Consider the following 19,454-nt stretch of genomic DNA (forward strand, 5'->3'; position numbering starts at 1 on the left):
GCTTTGCCTTGAGGATGAGTGGAACAGCCAGACCACCCTGAAATGCATTGGCTTTCTTGTGTGGATCCCTAGAGAGGTTTGAACCTCAGCCTGCATGTCAAGTATATCTACCAGCATGGAATCCTGTTGAGAACATGGAGGGATGATATATAATTATCCCATGAGTAGGCAGACTGGGAATGTACAAAAACATCATTGCATGAGTAGATACTTGAGCTTCAGGATGGCTCTCAAGTGGATTTCCGCTGTATGCGTACTCTGACCTTTTGCGGTGGTTTTGATTGCACAAAGTGGGTGGCAAACAGCTTACCCTAATCTTGGGAAGAAACAGCTTCTCGGCACTGGCGTTCTTCTGACCTCTACTTGCTGGAAGCACTAACAACAGCAAGTAATGCTGTTTATAGCAGGGAAGACCCTAACATATTCTGGACAGTAATTTCCAAAATAACTAAGGGTTCTTTCCACATTTGCATGAAACAGGTTGATTTCAGGTAAAAAATACAAGATATGTGAAGGCAAAACATGAAATATGAAGAATGGTGTTGCATGTCATAATGGGAAAAATATAAATATTATATGCAGCTTCTTGGATCACTTAAGAAAAATGGCCATTGGTGACCATGATTTTATTTCCTGATGACTGCTTGCACGTTACAAGAGATACCCCTTTCTGCTTAATTCTCCATGTGTTGATGAACATGAAGGGAAGACAGGTCCCTCATTTTGTGCTGGGTGAGAAAACCAGAGCAACCTACTTTCCCAAGGCTTCTGGCCCATCTTGAGAATTTGGGTAGAGGGCATTGGTCTTGCCTTTAGAAGTATTTGGAAGCAGCTTGAGAATATACTCCCATGAAAATAAATGATCTTCCCCTCTGAAGTTTGAATTCTGTTGTTAGGAATCTGTTGTTCGGAAACTGAGTATTGGGGGCATCATATAAAAATGAAAGATTGGTCTCTGACATCAGCAAATAATGAGTGGTTACCAGAATTGGCTAAAATTTGGACTTCTGCTCAATAGGTAATGTTGTTGCTGTTTGCACAGTTGTTGTTTTACAATCACAATTTTTTTAGCAATTTCAGATTTGATGAAATAAGATACAATTGTTTGCAGTTTTTTACCACGTGTTTAAACATTAGCAAAGCATCTTACTGTTATTTGTAATTGTGAGGGAGATGGGCGGTGATAAAATTTGATAAATAAATAGTATTCTAGGGCCCTTATTTCTATTTCTGAAGTGTTTTCATTGTTTTCAAGATAGAATCTAAAGCAACCATTATCCATTAGCCCATTGCTGTCATGAAAAATGTTGTGGGTCTTTGATTATAAGCTTATGGGCAGGCCCTGTCATATGCTTAACTTTTGTGCAGGACCTAAACCTTGCGGACGTACATTTCTGCGGATAGAATAATTTATTGCAAACTTGCAGAATCCTAAAACCAACAAGCACACAGAAGCAGTGATTTTGGTCAAACAAGCAATGCTTTTAGCCACAGTGGTTTATCTATATTAAATGGTATTGACTCTACTGAGCAACAAGGATGGCAACCTTAAAACCAATCCTTTAGAATAAAACCTTGGTGTAGATGAGGGACTGATCAACTCACTTCTAAACTGTGTTGAAATGGGCAAAACTAGCACTCAGACAGACAATGATGATGGTGGTGGTCAGGTTAATAATGATGTGACTGTCACTCTTCTGCCTATATTGCAGAATGACCAGAGCATAAATTCACTTTAAACATGGTCAAAGCGATACTGTATAAGTTGTTATTCTCCATATCTAAAATGTGTCCTAATAGACTGCCTGCTTGGTATATTTGGGTGTAATTTTTAAGAACCTGGTAATGGTATCAATGGGGGTAGGGAGTGGAGACAAGATGGTGAACATGGTGTCATGATCTAAGCCCTGCTCCTTTTGTATGTGGACCAATGTTGCCTGCACATACAAAAGGGGTGGGGCTTGGCTCATGCTGCTACATAGCTAGGTTCATGCAACACACAGAACTCTAAACCTCAGATAGTGAAACACAGTTGTTGGGTTCATGCAGTTTCTGGACCCAAACAAATAAATAGCTTATGTGTTGGCCTCATTCCCACCATATACTAAGTGTGTGGCAAAGTTCCTCCAGCAGTACACCACAAGCTGTCCAAGCCAATTTTAACCACTCCAATAATGTTCAAGTCCAGTGATATTCCTATATTCCTTTCTTACTTGGTCTTACTGACAAACTATTTGGCCAATATAAGTGACTATCCCTTGTTGCTTTTTACAACGTGAAGACCCTGTGGTGTGATCCTATTGTAATTAGGTAAATGGCAATCCCTAGTTCAGCACAGCTGATCTTGAAAGCAGGATACAATCTGTTCATGTGGGAGACCATTGAGAAATGCCAGGCGTATGGGCTCGAACAGGAAGTTGGAAAAGACAACAGCAAATCAAAGTCTGTGTTGTTGGCAAGAAAACTACATGTCCAGAAGCTTTTTAAGTAGCAAAAATAAGCTGTTTGATTACAGCCCCTTTTATTTTGGTTACATGATATTATCTAGCATCCAAAATGGTATTATATTGGCCTTGTTTCTGTTTATGCTTATGTCAAAGGACATAAGCCAGTTTTTTTATTGTCACTTACCTTGAGCCTTTTAGTGAGAAAGGACGTATTTTAGTGAGAAAGAACGAACTCATCAGTATGTTCAAGGCTTCATTGTTTATTTATTTATGAAATTTGTCTGACCACCTGACACCATCTGTATTGTAGGTGGCTTACAGAGCCTGTATATTTAAAACTGTACAAATCAGAATAAAATGATTAAAATTGGGTGTACGGATACAAAGCTATGAAATCACAATTGTGAGAGAGGCAGATAGACAGATAGATGGAATCCATACAGTCATGCTGATTCTTGGAGACTGCCTGGATAGGTCCTGGCTGTTCTCTCGACAAGGTTTTTTGGAAGTGGTTGGGCATAAGGTGGGATTAGAACTCACAGTCTCCCGGTTCCTAGCCTGGTGCCTTAATCTTATTGCCTATATATATGTATTCCTTAACACCTATTTAAAGTGATATAATCAGTACCTTAAGGAATAGTAAAAGTGGCATTGCTAATTTAATTAAACCCCAAAAGGCCCTCTGGAAGGTCTGTGTTTTCTGCTGCTTTTGGAAGGCTGTGAGGGTGTGGCTACCTGCATTTAAGGGGCAAGCTATTCCGGGGGGGGGGGGTTGCTACAGAGAATGCCCACCGTTAGGCCCCCTCAAACCATACCTCCTGGTAGGTGGGATCTTAGCAGATCCTTTCTACTTGTGAGGGAGGTGAGTAGTTTTCCTTTAAAAAAAGCTGTGTACCTGATTGATGGTGAATTTCCACCAACTCAAGAGTGCCACCTCTAATAAACATTTTTCTTTTGTTTTCAGTGCCGAGTTAAAAGTTTTGGAAGAAGCTTCTGTGTCAGTCTGCAAGTCTTTAGGTATGATGCTGCATTCAACTTAGCATTTCTTTCCATGCTGTTCATATTGTCAGTTTTCCTAGTAAACTGCACTGCTTCTCTATAACTCTTTGTATTTGTGATGCATTTAATATCTCCCATCTGTGGCCTGTACACGAGATTTTAAAAACCACACTTTGTTTTCAGGGCTTGAAGTAGTCATATTGTGCCCGCATGTGCTATTTGAACAAAAAGTTTTCACAGGTTTTTTGTTTATATTGCATGCTGTCACAGGAAGTGGCTTGGGTGCAGTTATATTAAGTTCTAGTGGAACAGGTTGTTTTTCTTCTTTCTCTTTTAAAAAAGGATTTTAATGCATTTATTCAAAAGATAGTATGTGTAGGAGGTAAAAGCAGAAATGGAACATGAAATTTGCTCAGTAATTGGTGTCAAATGCATCTTCAAAATGTTGAATTTTGACCCTGTCTAAAATCTACATTGAATTTAAACTTGAACAAAACAGTTGGCTTTCTGAACTGTGCTACAGTATATTGATTCAGGTCGATAGTTTTTGAGAGACTGTGACTTCGTCTAAACTTTGTGAAACTGTCTGAAATGCCAGAAGTAAACATAGGAAATGAGGGGGTTACTATCAAAAGGGCAGCTCCGTCTTGAATTTTCCCTTTTCCCCATTTAGAGCATATCATCTCATCCATTTGAGATGTGGCATCGTGATGCTTGTCTGATGGCTAAACATCTCCTGGTATGCTTGCCCATCAGTCTATGGATTTTTTTCCTTTTTGTAACTTAATCTTGAGCAAATTTACAAAGAAAGAGGTATATTCTTTGTTAAGTTTGAGTGCAATTCCTTGGTAAGAGTACATAGGCTCACAGTCTTCACACTTTAGACTAGAAATAAGCATTGTAAAATCTGAAACATTATCTAACATGTCCTGCTCTTCTTCCTAGTGGAGAATAATCCTCGGACAGGAAATCTTGCCTCGCTGATAAAAGTCTTCCTTTCCAGAACCAAAGAACTAAAAATTTCAGCAGAATGTCAGAAGTAAGTATGTTATTTTACTTGCTGATTTTCGTTACCGAAAAACACGAATACCAAACCCAACCCTGGTTGAAACACACACAGTTGCTGCTGAGGGAGCTTGCTGATGGGCTGGATAATCACTACAAGTGCACAGCTAGCTGCATTTTATGGAATTCTGAGTCCCTGTTTAATGCTCTCAGAGATCCTTCCATCAAAATTGCTTGGAGGAGGTGATAGGTTTCCTATTTACTTACTTACTTACTTACTTACTTATTTTCTATCCCGCCTTTATTATTTTTATAAATACCTCAAGGCGGCGAACGTACCTAATACTCCTTCCTCCTCCTATTTTCCCCACAACAACAGCCCTGTGAGGTAGGTTGGGCTGAGAGAGAGCAACTGGCCCAAGGTCACCCAGCTAGCTTTCATGCCTAAGGCGGGACTAGAACTCTGACCCTCCTGGTTTCTAGCCTGGTACCTTAACCACTAGGCCAAACTGGTCTCTACGGTTTTGTGGCAGGAAGCATGAACGTGGGGTAACATTTTCTAAAACCAAGAAAGGCAAAGTAAGTATCCCCATTCACAATTTCCATTTTTTTAAGAAAAAAGGGGGGGCAAATGCTTGATTCTGTCCATCTGTCTGACATAGCCAGATGTACTTTACATAGTTCCCCCATCTTCTGCAGCCCTTGCTTTCTAAAAATGTAGTTGCTGGCCTCCAAACGTTTATCCCTTTGACTAGTATTACAGCATGTTCTCACTCTGTTAATTAGCCTGAATGAGCCATGCTGGTGACATCAGTAACCTAAAGAGTTAGACAATAGAGTTGGATTCCGGCCCACGGGACATTTTCTGTCTGATAATTCCAAAGAAGGGAGGTGACTCAGTAAGTTTTTTGACAGATGATGGATTATAGAAAGCCACTTGCAAGTGACAAGCTGGCAACACTGCAACATTATGAAATTATACCCACACTTAATATTTTTAGTTTGGGACTGTAGCTAGCAAGAATCCCCTTCACTCATTGTCTGGAATTCAATACTTTCCTGTTCAGTAAAACATCTTGCATGTTTTGGGGACAAGGTATGAAAAGAGTGCAGAACATTTTGGGGTTAGCAAAAGGAGTTGGCGCTTGGCAGTCCCATTGTAAGCATTCTCATAAATCAGTTGCTGTCTGTAAAGGTCAAAACCAATGACAGGGAAATCTCCATTTCTCACAGCAGGAAAAGCCTGTTTGTAAACCAGGCAGGGGTGCAGAGGTCTTCAGAAGTGTGGCTACATGGCATGGGCTAGAAAAGGCAGGAGGAGAAAGCCCAGGACTTCAACCTGGGGACTGACACATACAGAAGGCAAGATTTGAGGATGTTGTTAGATAGATCACTTCTTTGCCTATGTGGCTTCCTAATTTTATGCAGTAAATCTGCTTCTCTGATCTTCTGCCATCTGCTTGAGAATGTGAAGAGAGCAATTTTCATACCTGGTACAAAGTCTTGGCAGGGTCCCTTTAAAAAATGGCTGCCATAGTTGAGGAAGCTGGCCAGAAAATGCCTATTTACCAGAAGACAGACGTGCTGCCCCCGAGACATTTGCTTCCACCACTTAGCTTACCTTTTGTCTTTTATTTCTTTTTAAAAGGCAAACGCTCCCCACTCCCAGTGGCTTACGGTGTAAATATAGAAGCATTAAAAACCATATATAAATAGGTACACACCAACACAAGCATGCACATTACAGTGCATTCACATTGAAAAAAACAGCATCAGCCCTTAAAAACCTAATAAAAAGATAGGCCTTAAGCTTTCTCCCAGCCTGCAGCAGCTTCAGTTCCAAAAGTAGTTTGCTCAACAATGAAAGTTACGCCATGGGAAAAATAGACATTACTGTTGAAGAGGTAAGAATATGGGGACTAGCAGCCCTGCGGTCAACAGATTTGTTAATATAAATTAAAATAGGTATTAAGCTCTTTCCTTCCTTGTCTCCAAGGCAGAGCTATTTCCTTGTTTGCTGAGGCTGGAAAAGAAAAAAATCTGTTCTAGTGCTTCAGTCCTACATTGTATAGTTTGTGATTCGAAGCTGTTGAAACTTAGAAGGGTTTAAGATAACAATGTGACAAATTTATAAATAAATTTAAATCCAGTGCTTTATCTCTTACATTATGACAGAAAAAGAGACATTACATTTCCCCTTCCTGCCCCAGCAGAATGGGAAGATCTTTTGGTAAACTTTGTGTTTTGATAGGTTAACCAAAGTAATGGTTGCGTTTTAAACATATTCTGCCTTTTGGGGGAAAAGAAGGAAATTTAAGGCACAGACGTCCATTTTGCAGTTCAGAACAATTAATTAGACTGAAGCTAATTTCCTTAGCAATTAGTTGAGACAAATTAAAACTACCTAAGCATATTCAGTAACATTGCAATTCTTACTATTGCCCATGCTAATACTTTATTGGGTAGGAGCACTCAGGGTTTTTTAGGCTCAGAAGATCTTGGTTTTAACTCGAGGTGAGGTGATGTAATGTAATTAATACCTTGAATGCATTTCTTGCTATATGTTTGATTGGTACATATGTTTCTCTTCCAGCCATCTCTTCATCTGGCAGGCTCAGAACGCTCTGTTTATTATTTGCTGCCTGCTGAAAGTGTTGATCTGTCAGATGTCAGAGGAGGAGCTGCAGCTTCATTTTAGCTATGAGGAAAAAACACCAGGCTCTTACGGTAAATATTGAACCTTTCTAATGGAATAAATGGCATCACACCTTAGCTGAAAGGTTTAACTTACTGCAGAGTGTTTGTTCTTATGTTTCCCAGTTTGGTGTTTCACAATACATGGTTAATATATCATTTTATCATAAATATAGTTGTACGCAAAAGGTGAAGCATACCTGGTCAGAATGGATGTTTCAGTGACTCCCTGCAGCAGTGTTTCTCAACCTTGGCCACTTTAAGATGTGCGGACTTCAACTCCCAGAATTCCCCAGCCAGCACAGCTGGCTGGGGAATTCTGGGAGTTGAAGTCCGCACATCTTGAAGTGGCCAAGGTTGAGAAACACTGCCCTACAGGGTACCTCGAGATATGAAGAAATTGAAACAGGAAAGTTTGGTATTTCAGCAAAACAGTGATCTGAAACATAGCTCCAACTCTACCATGAAATGCTTACAGAAAAGAAAGATCAAGGTTTTAGAATGGCCTTCACAGTCCCCAGGCTTGAGTATTACTGCAAATCTGTGGGAGGTCTCAAACATTCAGCACATGCAAGGAGACCCAAGAGTATTTCAGAGCTGGAAGAGTTCTACAAGGAAGTTTGTGGGGGGGGGGTGTCCAAAAGAAAAAATAAAAGGATTCTTAGCTGGCTGTAGGAAATGTTTCGCACTTGTTACTTTTGACATGGGGCGTTACTAAGCACTGATTAAAAGAGTGTTCACACTTCTGCATCTGCCATAGACATGGTTTTCTTACTTTGAGCCTGTGGACAACTGCTCATAAATAGTATGTGTTTAACTTTGCAGAAATATGTTTCACTTTGTACGAAGTAGAGGTTGTGTGAGCTTCTGTTAGAGATTCTTTCAAATATATAATTTGACTAGGGGTGCCCACGCTTTTGCATATAATTGCATATATAAAAAGTGAAGTACAATTTATCTCCATTATAGCTCAACTCTTGCTATCCTGACAACAGTAATACAGTAATGCTTTCTGTATTTTGCATTGCCTTCTTCCAGTCTAGGCACAGCCTTAGGATTTCTGAGTGGTCTCCCATCCATCTGCTAATGAATCTGCTGCTACTTAGCTTTGAGATAGGCTAGGTGTTACTGCCTCCTGCAGGGTAGCATTCTTGGTAGGCCTAATTTTAGAGCAACATATTTATTTACAAGAGAAATATATTAGCAGATTGTGGGCAGGTCCCAAGATCAACAAAAATAAGTAAAACATTATCTTACTGGGGAAATCTCTACCAGACCTTAAATCAGATGAATGTTTGGGTATGCTCAATTGGCATGAGTGATTGGCTGACTATAAGGGAAGTAAATGAGAACCAGAATAGGGAGGCTGGAGTAGAGTGGAACTCCATGCTGTGTTGTTTGCGTACTGATCTCCTTACCAGTTGGGTGACCATCAGTCTGGGTAGATTTTTCACAATCCATTCATCTGCAGATAAAATTAAGCATTTCTTTTGGAGGTACGTGTATGTCTGTGCAATAGTATATTTGAGGGAGAAGCAAGCTTTTGGGGCCTATTTATGTCCTGGCAGAGAAAAAAGAAAGTATCTATCATGTTCTGGATTCAGTTCAGCGCTGGCCAGCAACTCTATCGAAAGAAAGGACTTCTTCAGACGCCAGATAATTTAGCTCTGGAAGCTGCTGCCACAAAGTGTGGTAAGAGCTAGCCGGTGAATTAGATGCGTTCAAAAGAGCATTCGAGGAACTGATAGAAGATATGCCTATTAGAAGCTGTTAGTTACGACGGCTGGGTGGAACCACCAAGATCAAAACCAATAAGCCTTTGTATATCAGTCGCTGAAGAGCAGCTGTCTCCACAACTGTCCTGTGTCTTCAGGAAGACCTGGCTGGCTGCTGCTAGAAGCAGGCTGCTGCGTTAGATGGCTGTTGGCCAGACCCAGCAGGACCGTCCTGTAGGATCATCTGTGGGGCCAAGCTTACCATCAGACCTTGTCCCGCTGTATGCCCTGCCTAGAGATTGCCTACCTTTAGTTTTCCAATCCAGTGAGGTGTCCTGCTCCTCTCAACAAAACATTTGCGTGAGCTCTGGGGGCAGTGGTTCCTTCTTTTGGCCTTCCCAAATTGTAAAATCATCCAGTTTCCCCTTTGAGCAATTGCCGATAAATATGAAGAGAACCTGGGAAGTTAGTAATTCTTTGCTAAAAGCTTACTAGCCTCCTGTAGCGGCCTGCAGTTAGTTGCCTGCTTGGATGTTTATATACAATGAAGGCCCAAGGCAACAGTAAGAAAAACAAGACAGTTGCTTTGTGATTTCCAATACTGTGTTTTATTCCAGATGCCTTCTTTTATTTCCTTTATCACGGAAAACTTTAAATATAGTAGACAGGCTAGAGATCTTACTCCCACCCCATTGAGCGTGACTATGCTTGTTCATATCTGACTCCATCTGTTCATTTATAGATTGGCTCGTTAAGCCAGTCTTTGACTCTTGCTCAAATCACAGCACAGAGGAGATCCTTTAATGTAAAGTGAGCATCCTTTGGATGCCAAGATGCCTTATTTATTAGCATCCTGAAAACACAACAGGAGATCTTTTTTTTTTTTTCCTTGTCATTTAAAGAGATGTTGGTAGAAGGATGTCACAGTCAAGTCACTGAAGCCAGTATATTCCACTGGATTTTTGTGGTCATTCCCACTTGGTTTCTTTAGGAAAGAGAGCGTGGAACATGGAAGTGTTTTTCTCATGTTTCTCAACCGCAAAGTTAGTGCCGTTACTTTTTGCCTTTCAACGTTTCTAGGAAGACAGTTGTGTGCAGCAGAGAATGTGGCTCTGGAAAATTATATTGGGAGAGGTTTGAAAAGAAAGGTGCAAGAATATATTTTTAAGCATTAGAATATAAAAAGTGGGAGGGAGTCTACTTCCTATAACTCCTGTAATAATGCAACTTAAGGAATTATGAAGCAGATGGTAGAAAAATAATACAAATGAAAAAAGTACTTAAGCCAAAAATCTGGCATTCAGGAAAAAGAATTTTTCACCAATGGCAGCATGTCAGCAAATGGAAATCTTTGGACTGTGCTTTAACACTGCCAAATAGAAAACTTGCATGTGGTGCAGGATCTAAAGCAGAATCCATGATATGGGGCCTCAGATTTCCTTTCTGCGTACTAGGTTCTTCCCACGTTGAGAATAGATTTTCTTAATCTTAGTGAGACAGTGAATGTCAAAGACTAAAACACCAAACAGGGTGGTTTTGATAGGAAAACACACAAGAGTTGACTTCCACTGAAAACAGGTGCACCACTTATGGCTTCTGAGATTGCGTGCAGAACTTGACGTTGGGGCATCTTTTTCACGTTAAATAGTAGCTACATCTTTCGCACAGGAATGACCCTGCCATCAATCACCATGTTTTAATAACATCAAGGTTGATTCCTGCAAAACAATATTTTGTTGGGTGCTTTCTTGTTGGAAAGTCTTTCAAAGCTCAGCTGGGATAGAACCACAGAAGAAAGGCGGCTGAGTGGGATGGCAAACAGGCATATATTAAGTCTGTTCTTAGGGAGCAAATGTGAGTCCCAGTTTCGTTTTCATTTCTGAAGCTGTAAAACATTTGGGAGTGGAAACTTGAAGGCTAGTTCATCAGTAGAAGCCCTTTAGAAGGAATCTTGAACCCCAGAGGAGAGGTGGAGGAGGACTTAGGAAGAAGGCTGTTTGGGATAAACCCAAGCATTCTAATGAAAGAAGAAAATTCCAGGCTGGGTTGTATGTCAGATGAGATTCGTTAACTTAAAATTTGTCCTTAATTTTGGGAATCTGCTAAGCAGACTCCCCAAGCTGGCATCCTCCACATGTGTTGGGATTACCACTTGCAGAATTCCCAGCCCGCATGACACACAAGCCTGTTCCCCCTCCCTAATTTATAACTTACAATAACTGTTTTTCTTTACCTCATCTACTAGCTCTAATCAGTGTTACATTCCAAAGGTGGGAGAGTCATTAACTCCCCCCCCAGTCATTAAGAAATATTTATATTCTTTTGTTCCAGACAAGTGAACACTTAGAGAATCATTCCTGTTATTCGAAACAGCAAAACTTTCAGTGCTAAGTTGGTTGAAGAAAGTGACATTTATTTGCCTTGTTTAATAAACAATATAACATCTTTTAAAAAGAAAAAGGTGCTTGTGTGTGGTCTATTGGTTTGGAGCGGGATCCAGAAGCCAGGAAATTGGAATTCCTCTTTGGTGTGATCTCTGCTGCACTGTGATCTTCTGCCAGCTGATTGTTTCCTGTTTTAGTTTACCCTTCTATAAAATTGGAATAATTTCCTCTATTTGGGATGTTGCAAAGCTTGGATAATGATGGCATATAACCGTCCCTTTGTGCTAGGACCTAATCCTATAAACTCACTTGCACTGAAAAGCTCCCCCAAAGTGTGTAAATATTGTGGATGCAAATGACTGACATGTCCCCAAGTAACCAAAATGGAAAGGGGGGAAAAATAGGACCTTGTTGCTTTTGGATGAAGTGAGGCAGACAAACAAAAGCAATTGGATTTTAAGGCTTTTGCTTAATGGCTGGGTTGGAGAGAAAGGTGCTTCTCAGGAGCTTATTTTGTCAGCTGCGCAATGCTGACCATTTTGTGCAGAAGGGCTAAGCTGAAATAATTGCTAATTGCGTCTCAGTTGGCCAGTTGTACCCACTAAGATCACTTGAGCTGAAAGTCTTCAACCTTCTGATGCCTCAGACCTGCTTGGCAAAACGAAACAGAGAATCTACTTTATTTTTGAATAACAGACATTTTTTCTGCATATACTATACCTTTTCTTTTTCTTCAATTTCACTCATCCTTACCACCTTAACAAAAACTTAACTAACGACCACTTCTGTTTTGGGACATATGCTAGTTATAGTTGTGATGAACAGATGAAAATTGGTCAGTTTGTATATCCCAAATGCAATACAAATTTAGCCTAATGCACCCCCTTTTAAATTTCCATATCCACATTGTATTTTCATTTTTCCCTCAAAACATTACAAAAGAAATTTATTCTCAACTGTTGGTGTTTCGGACTTGGGAAGACAAACTTTACTGCTTTGAATCATTTGTTCTCATCTAAGTCTCTCGACACTGTATGCTGAGATCCATAACCTGAAATCAGGGTATGCCACAACCTGTTTTTCTCTAGATTTACACCAAAATGCAAGGGATTCAATATTGTCTGATACCCATATGGACCACTTTACTTCTTTGAGTATAAGTACTGCAATATTTAAGTCTGAATAAACTATACTTAAATTATTATAGCCTGAATAAACTACAAACCAGCTGTTTGACAGCTGGTTTGGAATTGTAGTGACTGGGAACAAGATCCGATTCTGCCTTGGGCAAATTTTCTTGGATAAGTTAGTTTTGATTCTTTATTCTGAAGAGTGAGAATAATACTTGCTTGAATGGGAGCTGAATGACAAAACAAAAAGAATTGTAGATTACCTTGCTGCCTCATTTTCTTCATTTTCTTCTTCCTTTTCTACCAAAAATGTCTTCACTAGTTCCTTTCCTTCCTTAAAGTTTAATTTATGTATGATACAGGCTTTTAACCAATTTCTAGATAATCTAGAACTATTTTTTGCCATTTATGAGATGTAATAGTAACAATCTGAAGACATGGAATTTTTAATTTGATTCAAATTCCTGGCCTATATTTCAACCTGCTGTTTTTGAGCCATTTTTAAAAATACCAAACCGTGGAGAATTTGAACTTCAGTAAATGGGAATCTGGATGAAATTTGTCCCATTTGCCTCTAAAAGATTGGAAGCAAGAATACTGTACTAATGTTGAAATATCCAACAGCATTTCCTTGTTTTCTTTTAGGAACTGAATGTGAAGATCTTATGGAAGAATTACTATGCTGCCTCATTCAGCTAATTGTTGAGGTTCCGCTTTTGTAAGTAGATTTCTTATCTTCTGTTTCCACTTGAGTTCCCTCCAGATTGCATTGGGATTGGGATTGCAGTAATAACAACATTGGGATTGCAGTACCAATAATCCCCAGGTGTTATGGCCCTATTAAAAATAAGGGAAAATTCTTGAGCTCCTGGAGAAAAAGCAGGATATAAATCTAACAAAATAAAAACTGGCCCTGCTAACTGAGAATTCAGGATATCTGGAGGTGGTAGGGATAGCTGTTTTACATAATAATGGTTATAGGATATGTATTTTAACTCCTTTTTTCTAAGAAGTACTCCTCATTATTCCAGAATTCCATAATGTTAACACTAGTTAACATTATAATAGCCAGATTTATACTAGTCAGACAAAAACGTAGAACAAATTACATTTCTGTTGGATCTGCTAAAGGTTTGCAATGTCAGGAGCTGTTTCTGGATGTTTAGGCTGTGTTCAAAGGAGAATTAGATACCCAGATCAAAAGATACCCAGAAGGAGCAGGTTAGGGAACAAGAATAAAAGATAGTGTTAATGTGCCCCACCTGATACCAATCAGGTAAATTGAAGTGCTTTAATATTGAAGTTTTAAATATTGTTTGCATGTGCCTCAGGATTAGCACGATCTTTATTTTACTATACTGTCCTGGGAAAAGCTAAGTACATGGAAATGAATCTGGCCTTAGTAGGACTTTGGCCATGTCAGCCTAAGGAGTCACTTGATCTTCTTTCTATCTCAGGCTGAATTTTCTTAGCCTACAGTAAACTGGCCTGATAGCTACTTTTGATTTTTGTTGCCTCCTCATATAAGGACATATAACTGCACAAATTTCTACCAAGAAATGGGCAGAACTTGTTTTGGGGTTCTTATTTTTCTGAGTCAGCATTGAGATTTCATATTTCTCTTGCAGTTTTTTAATATTTTATACTGCTGATTGCCCATTCACTTGGATGCTGTATAAGCATTTGGCATTCTGATAAAAGCACAGTTGTGTGTGTTTGGTTTTTTTTAAGCACTGCTCTCTTGAAACCTAATTCTGTCATCAGTTTGTTAATTTGGGGGCAGATGCTGTCTAATGAATTTGTGACATGATTTAGAGAAGCCATTCTGGTTATGCAAAGAGGCATTGTTTGTACTTTCTGCAAGAGTGGTAACTTCTGTCTGTGGCAGATTGCTGGGAGATGCTGGGAGGTAAAAGGGCTGAGTAATATAGACACATTCATAAATGTGGCAGCGCAGGAGAATATGGAGGTGAGCCGTAGCTAGACACTCAATTGAAAACAGTCTGCAACCAGAGTCAGCTCCTATAAAAATCAGTTGCCAGGATCCTGAATTCTATAAAACTGGTTTCAGAAGCCTATGTTTAGATGATTTTTGGCCAGGAGTGACTCATCCTGTCAAAAAAAGTCTCCATTGCAGAACAATGTATTTTAAATGCAGTTTTGATGTGGAATATGAGGCAGTTGTTCAAAGGCAGGCATCAAGTCTTGTGTGTCTTCCTTAAATTCACAAATCACATTAAGCCATTGGCTGGTTTGTTAATCGAATCTGTGTCTTGCATGTGGACAAAGTAATCGTGGCTTGCTTGGCCAATTCCTGAGGCTCTTTTCCTTCTATTTTAGCTACTCTTGCCATAGATCTTGATGGATTCATTAAGAGTTTTGAACAGCACACAAAACCAAACTAGGAATATGTCACTATTTGCACATCGTGCTAAGCTATAGTTATAGTCACTAAGTCAGTCACTAGCTAGGATTTATTGCACTAAAGCAAACCATTGTTTATGCTAAGTGAAAAGCAGACAAAACACATGATGGTTACCTGTTGGATTCATATGACAAATGAAACTAGCAGGAAATTGTCCTTTCTGCTTCTCATGTTGGGATAGGCTCTGCCTCAAAGCTGAAAGTGAATTTTGATCCATAATTAAATTCACACCAGCAAAACTTGTGTGTTGGATTGCTGTCCAAGTGGTCCAAATGAACACTTTTCTCTAATTAAAATGCCCAAAGAGGGGTCTTTTCTTAGTCTGAGACTGAGATTAAGACTGGACAGTGTCCAGGAAGCCATCTAACATATAGAATAATTAAATGACAAAATTGGGGAAGCTATCACAAATATGATGTGCACATTCTGGATTGTACCAAATAGTTTAATGTATTACGTTTGAATTTGAGGTAACAGCTATGATGGTTTGTTATTTCATATATTTAGTTTAATATCTGAAGTATATTATAGTATAATGTATCTTTAAGTGTAATTGGCAATTCAAAACATGCATAAGAGTCCTTAAAATGTCAGAGACCATAGCAGCTTTTGTTTGACTTATTTATATCTCCTTGATATCTGAACATGTATACAGGCATGTTTGTCACTTTCACTTCAGCCAGCCAGAATTATGATTAATTAATGGAGAGGGGGACCATTGGAGAACAGAACTCCCAATTTTTCAAGATTCATAGCCCACAGAGCTAAATTGAAGAACATTAATAGATCTCTGTCCCAGAAAATAACAGCTAATTTTTAAAAACTGTATCTGCCAACAGCTTGAAACTTTGGAAATCTATACAATAAATGCAAAATTGCTTTAGCACAAACTCCCTTAAGCGTAGATGCCCTTCCTCTCTCAGAAGGAGAGGGGATTAGAAGCTTCCCATTAGAATGAATAGCAAGCCATAGTTTGTTGTATCAAAATTCAACTTACCATGTTTACCACATGGTACTGCATGCCACGATCAGATGCAGCCACAAGCTGTATTTTTTCATTAACCCAAACAGGAAAGTTCCAATTTCCTCACTTGTTTAAAAACAAAGAGGAAGATAAAAGTATGCAAGTTAAATTTGCTCTTGCTCATAAGAGCAAACTATAGTTTGACATACCGTTTGAAGGCACCCAGTCGGTATGAGTAAATCCTGCTGCTGAACGAGATGTTTCTATTTGTTTTATCGAATGACTGACTTGGTATAAGAGTGGAAACATTTGTGTTTTGCCTCATAGAATAATCCATTGAATGTAATTTTGTGTGACTTACACATTTTAAAAATTTTTTTATGGATGAATATAAATATAGGTGGGATGAGAAATAGAAGTATTGAGTGTCTGAGGTTTGTCTGCAGGCCATGGAATGACTCATAAGCAAGACATCTTAATTCCTTTTTGTAGCTGCTGAATCCACTCCCTTCCTTTCTATGGAGGTGGGAGAATTAACTGGGAATATTTCCTGTTCTTTCTTTCAAAAAGAGGATGGCAGAAGAGGTCACTGTTGGGCTTTTGCTTTCAATTATTTTTTAGAAGTAAATTGAGAAGCTTCCTAAACATTTCTTAACAACCATAACTAGTGTATTCTTTGCATGCATGTTTGCAATTAGTGGGTGTTAATTTGGGGAGAGTTGCCAAGAGGAAAGATCACGTTCACCCGAAGTTCACCAAATACTTGGCTTTGCCTTTCAGTATTCTGAACTGGCTTATCCTCTTTGGCAACTTGTCTTTCACCTTTCTGGCCAACCCTCGGGAAGTGTGGCAATCAAGCCCTCTTCCTTTATTATTTGAATGTTGAAGCTTGAATCAGTCTCTTCTGGCAATGTTCCTAAATTAGCGAACTTTTAACCCTTAATGCTTCCGGTGAAATTTTACTTGGTAGCAGATGAAGAGTAAGAAGTGGCCATTGTTCAAAAAGCTGACGTGGGACAAGTCTATAGGTCAGTGATTCCCAGCAAGGGTACCCAAATATTGTTATCCTGCAATTCTTATCAGCGCAAAACATCTGGGCATCCAAAGCTGTGAACCACTGCCATAAACATTGCAGAGCGTTGATGCCATTTTGGTATCGCGTATCAGCGAGGCTGAAAAGTCTAAGATAAAAAGTACTGAGCGCACAATTTACTCAAATCAAGAACCAGATAAGTCCTATACAAGGTGCAAAAAAGGGCAGCCAAATTGATTAAAGGGCTTGCTTCTGAGGCAAGACTATAGTGTTTAGAATTCCTTTTTTTCTTTAGAGCAAAGGTAAGTAAGAGGAGGCATGGTGGACCCAGATAAAATCCAAACTTGGATTTCAAACCTCTTGAAGCTAAATACGCAGAGATTCAGGACTTCTTCACAAAGGGCAGAGCTCAGCTTCCAAGACACATGGAATGGGGGAGCCATTTAGATGGTTTTAAAGGGAAACAGGACAAATTCATGGAGGACAGGGCTCTCAGCGGCTTCTTGAACACCTCCAGCATCGTAAACTTGCCTGCTTTGAATACCAGATGCTAGGATGCAGTCGAGGGAGCGGTTACTGCTCCCCCACTCCTACTTCTGAACTTCCTGGAGCCGATGGTTAGCCGCTGTGGGATATGCTGGGCCAAATCAGCCACAAATGAAAAGCACAAATTGACAAATGCCCTTCGTAATATTGAAAGTACTATAATCTATTTTATATTGTTAAGGTTTTAGATTATGAAACACTTCTATGGGTGTCATATTTTCTCTAAGTGTAATTTTTTTTTGTGGGGTGGGGGGAGGGCCAGTTTGGGGTAGGGGTCAAGGCACCGGGCTAGAAACCGAGAGACTGTGAGTTCTAGTCCTGCCTGAGGCACAAAGCCAGCTGGGTGACCTTGGGCCAGTCCCCCTCTCTCATCCCCAGGAAGGAGGCAATGGCAACCCACTTCGGAAAAAACCTTGCCAAGAAAACTTTAGTGAGTAGGCCAGGTGACTGCCAGGAGTCAAGACTGACTTGAGGGCACAATAAATAAATAACTCACTAACTCTAACTAACAGGGCCCTTTATTGTCTTCAATAACTCACTGGCAATGGCTCTGGATTTTTGGTTGGGGTCTTTTCAGCTCTGCCTAGAAACACCAAGGATTAAGCTAGGTGAACCCCCCTGCACCCTCCACATCCTGGTTGCTTGTGTATGAAGGCTGGTGACTATTCAAAAGCAATGGGAAGCAATAACAAAGGTAGACATGTAAGGTTATTGAATGGTGTGTTCTTGTTGATTGATTGATTACTTGCAATCAAGTCATGGCTGACCTTTAGCGACCACATAGATAGGTTTTTCTCCAGCGGGATCTGTCCCCAACCTGGTCCTTCAGGTCTTCCAAGGGTGCCCCCATTGCCACTGTAATTGGGTCCATCCATCTGCTGCTGGTCTTCCTCTTCTTTTTTTTCCCCTCCCAGGGTGTTCTTAACTCATTTCTTACTTGTAAATACATGTGGAAGAGAGTCTGTGAATTCATGCTGATGAGATTTGGGGGCTTTTCTTTGTCAGGGACTCCTTTGAGCCAGGTTCATTGCAAACATTATGGCAAATATTTGCAGATAATAGGGAAAAAGGCAGTTAGTAAATATATATTCATTGGTGTTAATTAATGCTTTATGTCTTCATTTGTTGCAGAGACATTACATACAGCATTTCGCTGGAAGCTGTGACAACTCTTGTCGTTTTTCTCTCCTGTCAGCTTTTCCACAAGGAAATTCTGCGGAAGAGCATCATTCATAAGTACCTTATGCATGGCCGATGGTAGGTCAGACTATAGTGCTACTTTGTAAGTAGGTAGTTTTAATTACTGGAGTTTAATGAGCATAGCACTTGCATTTACCCTGGAAAAGCAAATGCTTTTATTTAGCTATAAGTTAATTTGTGCTCCTGAAAGATCTCCCAAGCTGATAACAAACTGACTCTCTGGGCAATAAGAACTATTTTTACCTCACCTAAACAACAGGTTGTTAAATAAATATGCTGAGATGAAACTATTGTATACAGTTCCACTTCATAGATGTGGGATATGTAGTGAATTTGAATGGCTCTGCATTTTTAGAGCAAGTTTTAGAAATTCGTTATTTATAGCAGGAGCAGGAAGCCCATGGTTCTCTAGATGTTTTAGACGTTAGCACTCATCAGCCTGAGCCAGCATGGCCAGTGGCAAGAGATTGTGGGAACTGTACTTCAAATATTTAAGAGGCACCAGGTTGCTTAAGCCTCAAGTTTCAGTTTGCAGTAAGGTATTTATCATTTCCCTTTCTGAGACTCTCTGGAGAAAGGGCATTTCAGTTTTTAGAGTTTACTAGAACCAGGATGAGAGCAGGCTGTCCCATATATGCAAATTGGTTCTGTCTCCAGTGCTGTGTCCCCGTGAGTCCTTTGTATCACTTTCCCATGTAACAGAACAAATGGCGGCAAACTTTTTTTATGTTCCAAAGTGGTTTCTGTATATAAAAAGGTCATGGGAAACTTGTGCTTATTTTCAGAGTTTGCAAACTAGCACCCCCTTTTAGCATCCTAGTTAAAAAAAATTAAATAACACAAGCCTTCTTCAAATTCAGAAGAATCAAGAGTGTCTAGTAGGCATCAAATGAGAGATTCCAGTTTGAGATG

At 39.7% G+C, this 19,454-nt stretch overlaps 1 protein-coding gene across 2 annotated transcripts in view; it reads left to right on the forward strand.

Annotated features, from left to right (window-relative positions):
• The window catches only part of DYM (dymeclin), a 193,211-nt gene that overhangs the window by 34,560 nt on the left and 139,197 nt on the right, over positions 1 to 19,454 (forward strand). For both annotated transcript variants that reach the window (XM_063295837.1, XM_063295838.1), the window contains exons 4-8: positions 3,412 to 3,464; positions 4,392 to 4,485; positions 7,045 to 7,178; positions 13,020 to 13,092; positions 18,474 to 18,599. In XM_063295837.1, the coding sequence (XP_063151907.1) occupies positions 3,412 to 3,464; positions 4,392 to 4,485; positions 7,045 to 7,178; positions 13,020 to 13,092; positions 18,474 to 18,599 (480 nt within the window). The remainder of the gene's footprint in view (positions 1 to 3,411; positions 3,465 to 4,391; positions 4,486 to 7,044; positions 7,179 to 13,019; positions 13,093 to 18,473; positions 18,600 to 19,454) is intronic.

Source organism: Candoia aspera, chromosome 2, assembly GCF_035149785.1.
Source record: "Candoia aspera isolate rCanAsp1 chromosome 2, rCanAsp1.hap2, whole genome shotgun sequence".
Classification (NCBI taxonomy): domain Eukaryota; kingdom Metazoa; phylum Chordata; class Lepidosauria; order Squamata; family Boidae; genus Candoia; species Candoia aspera.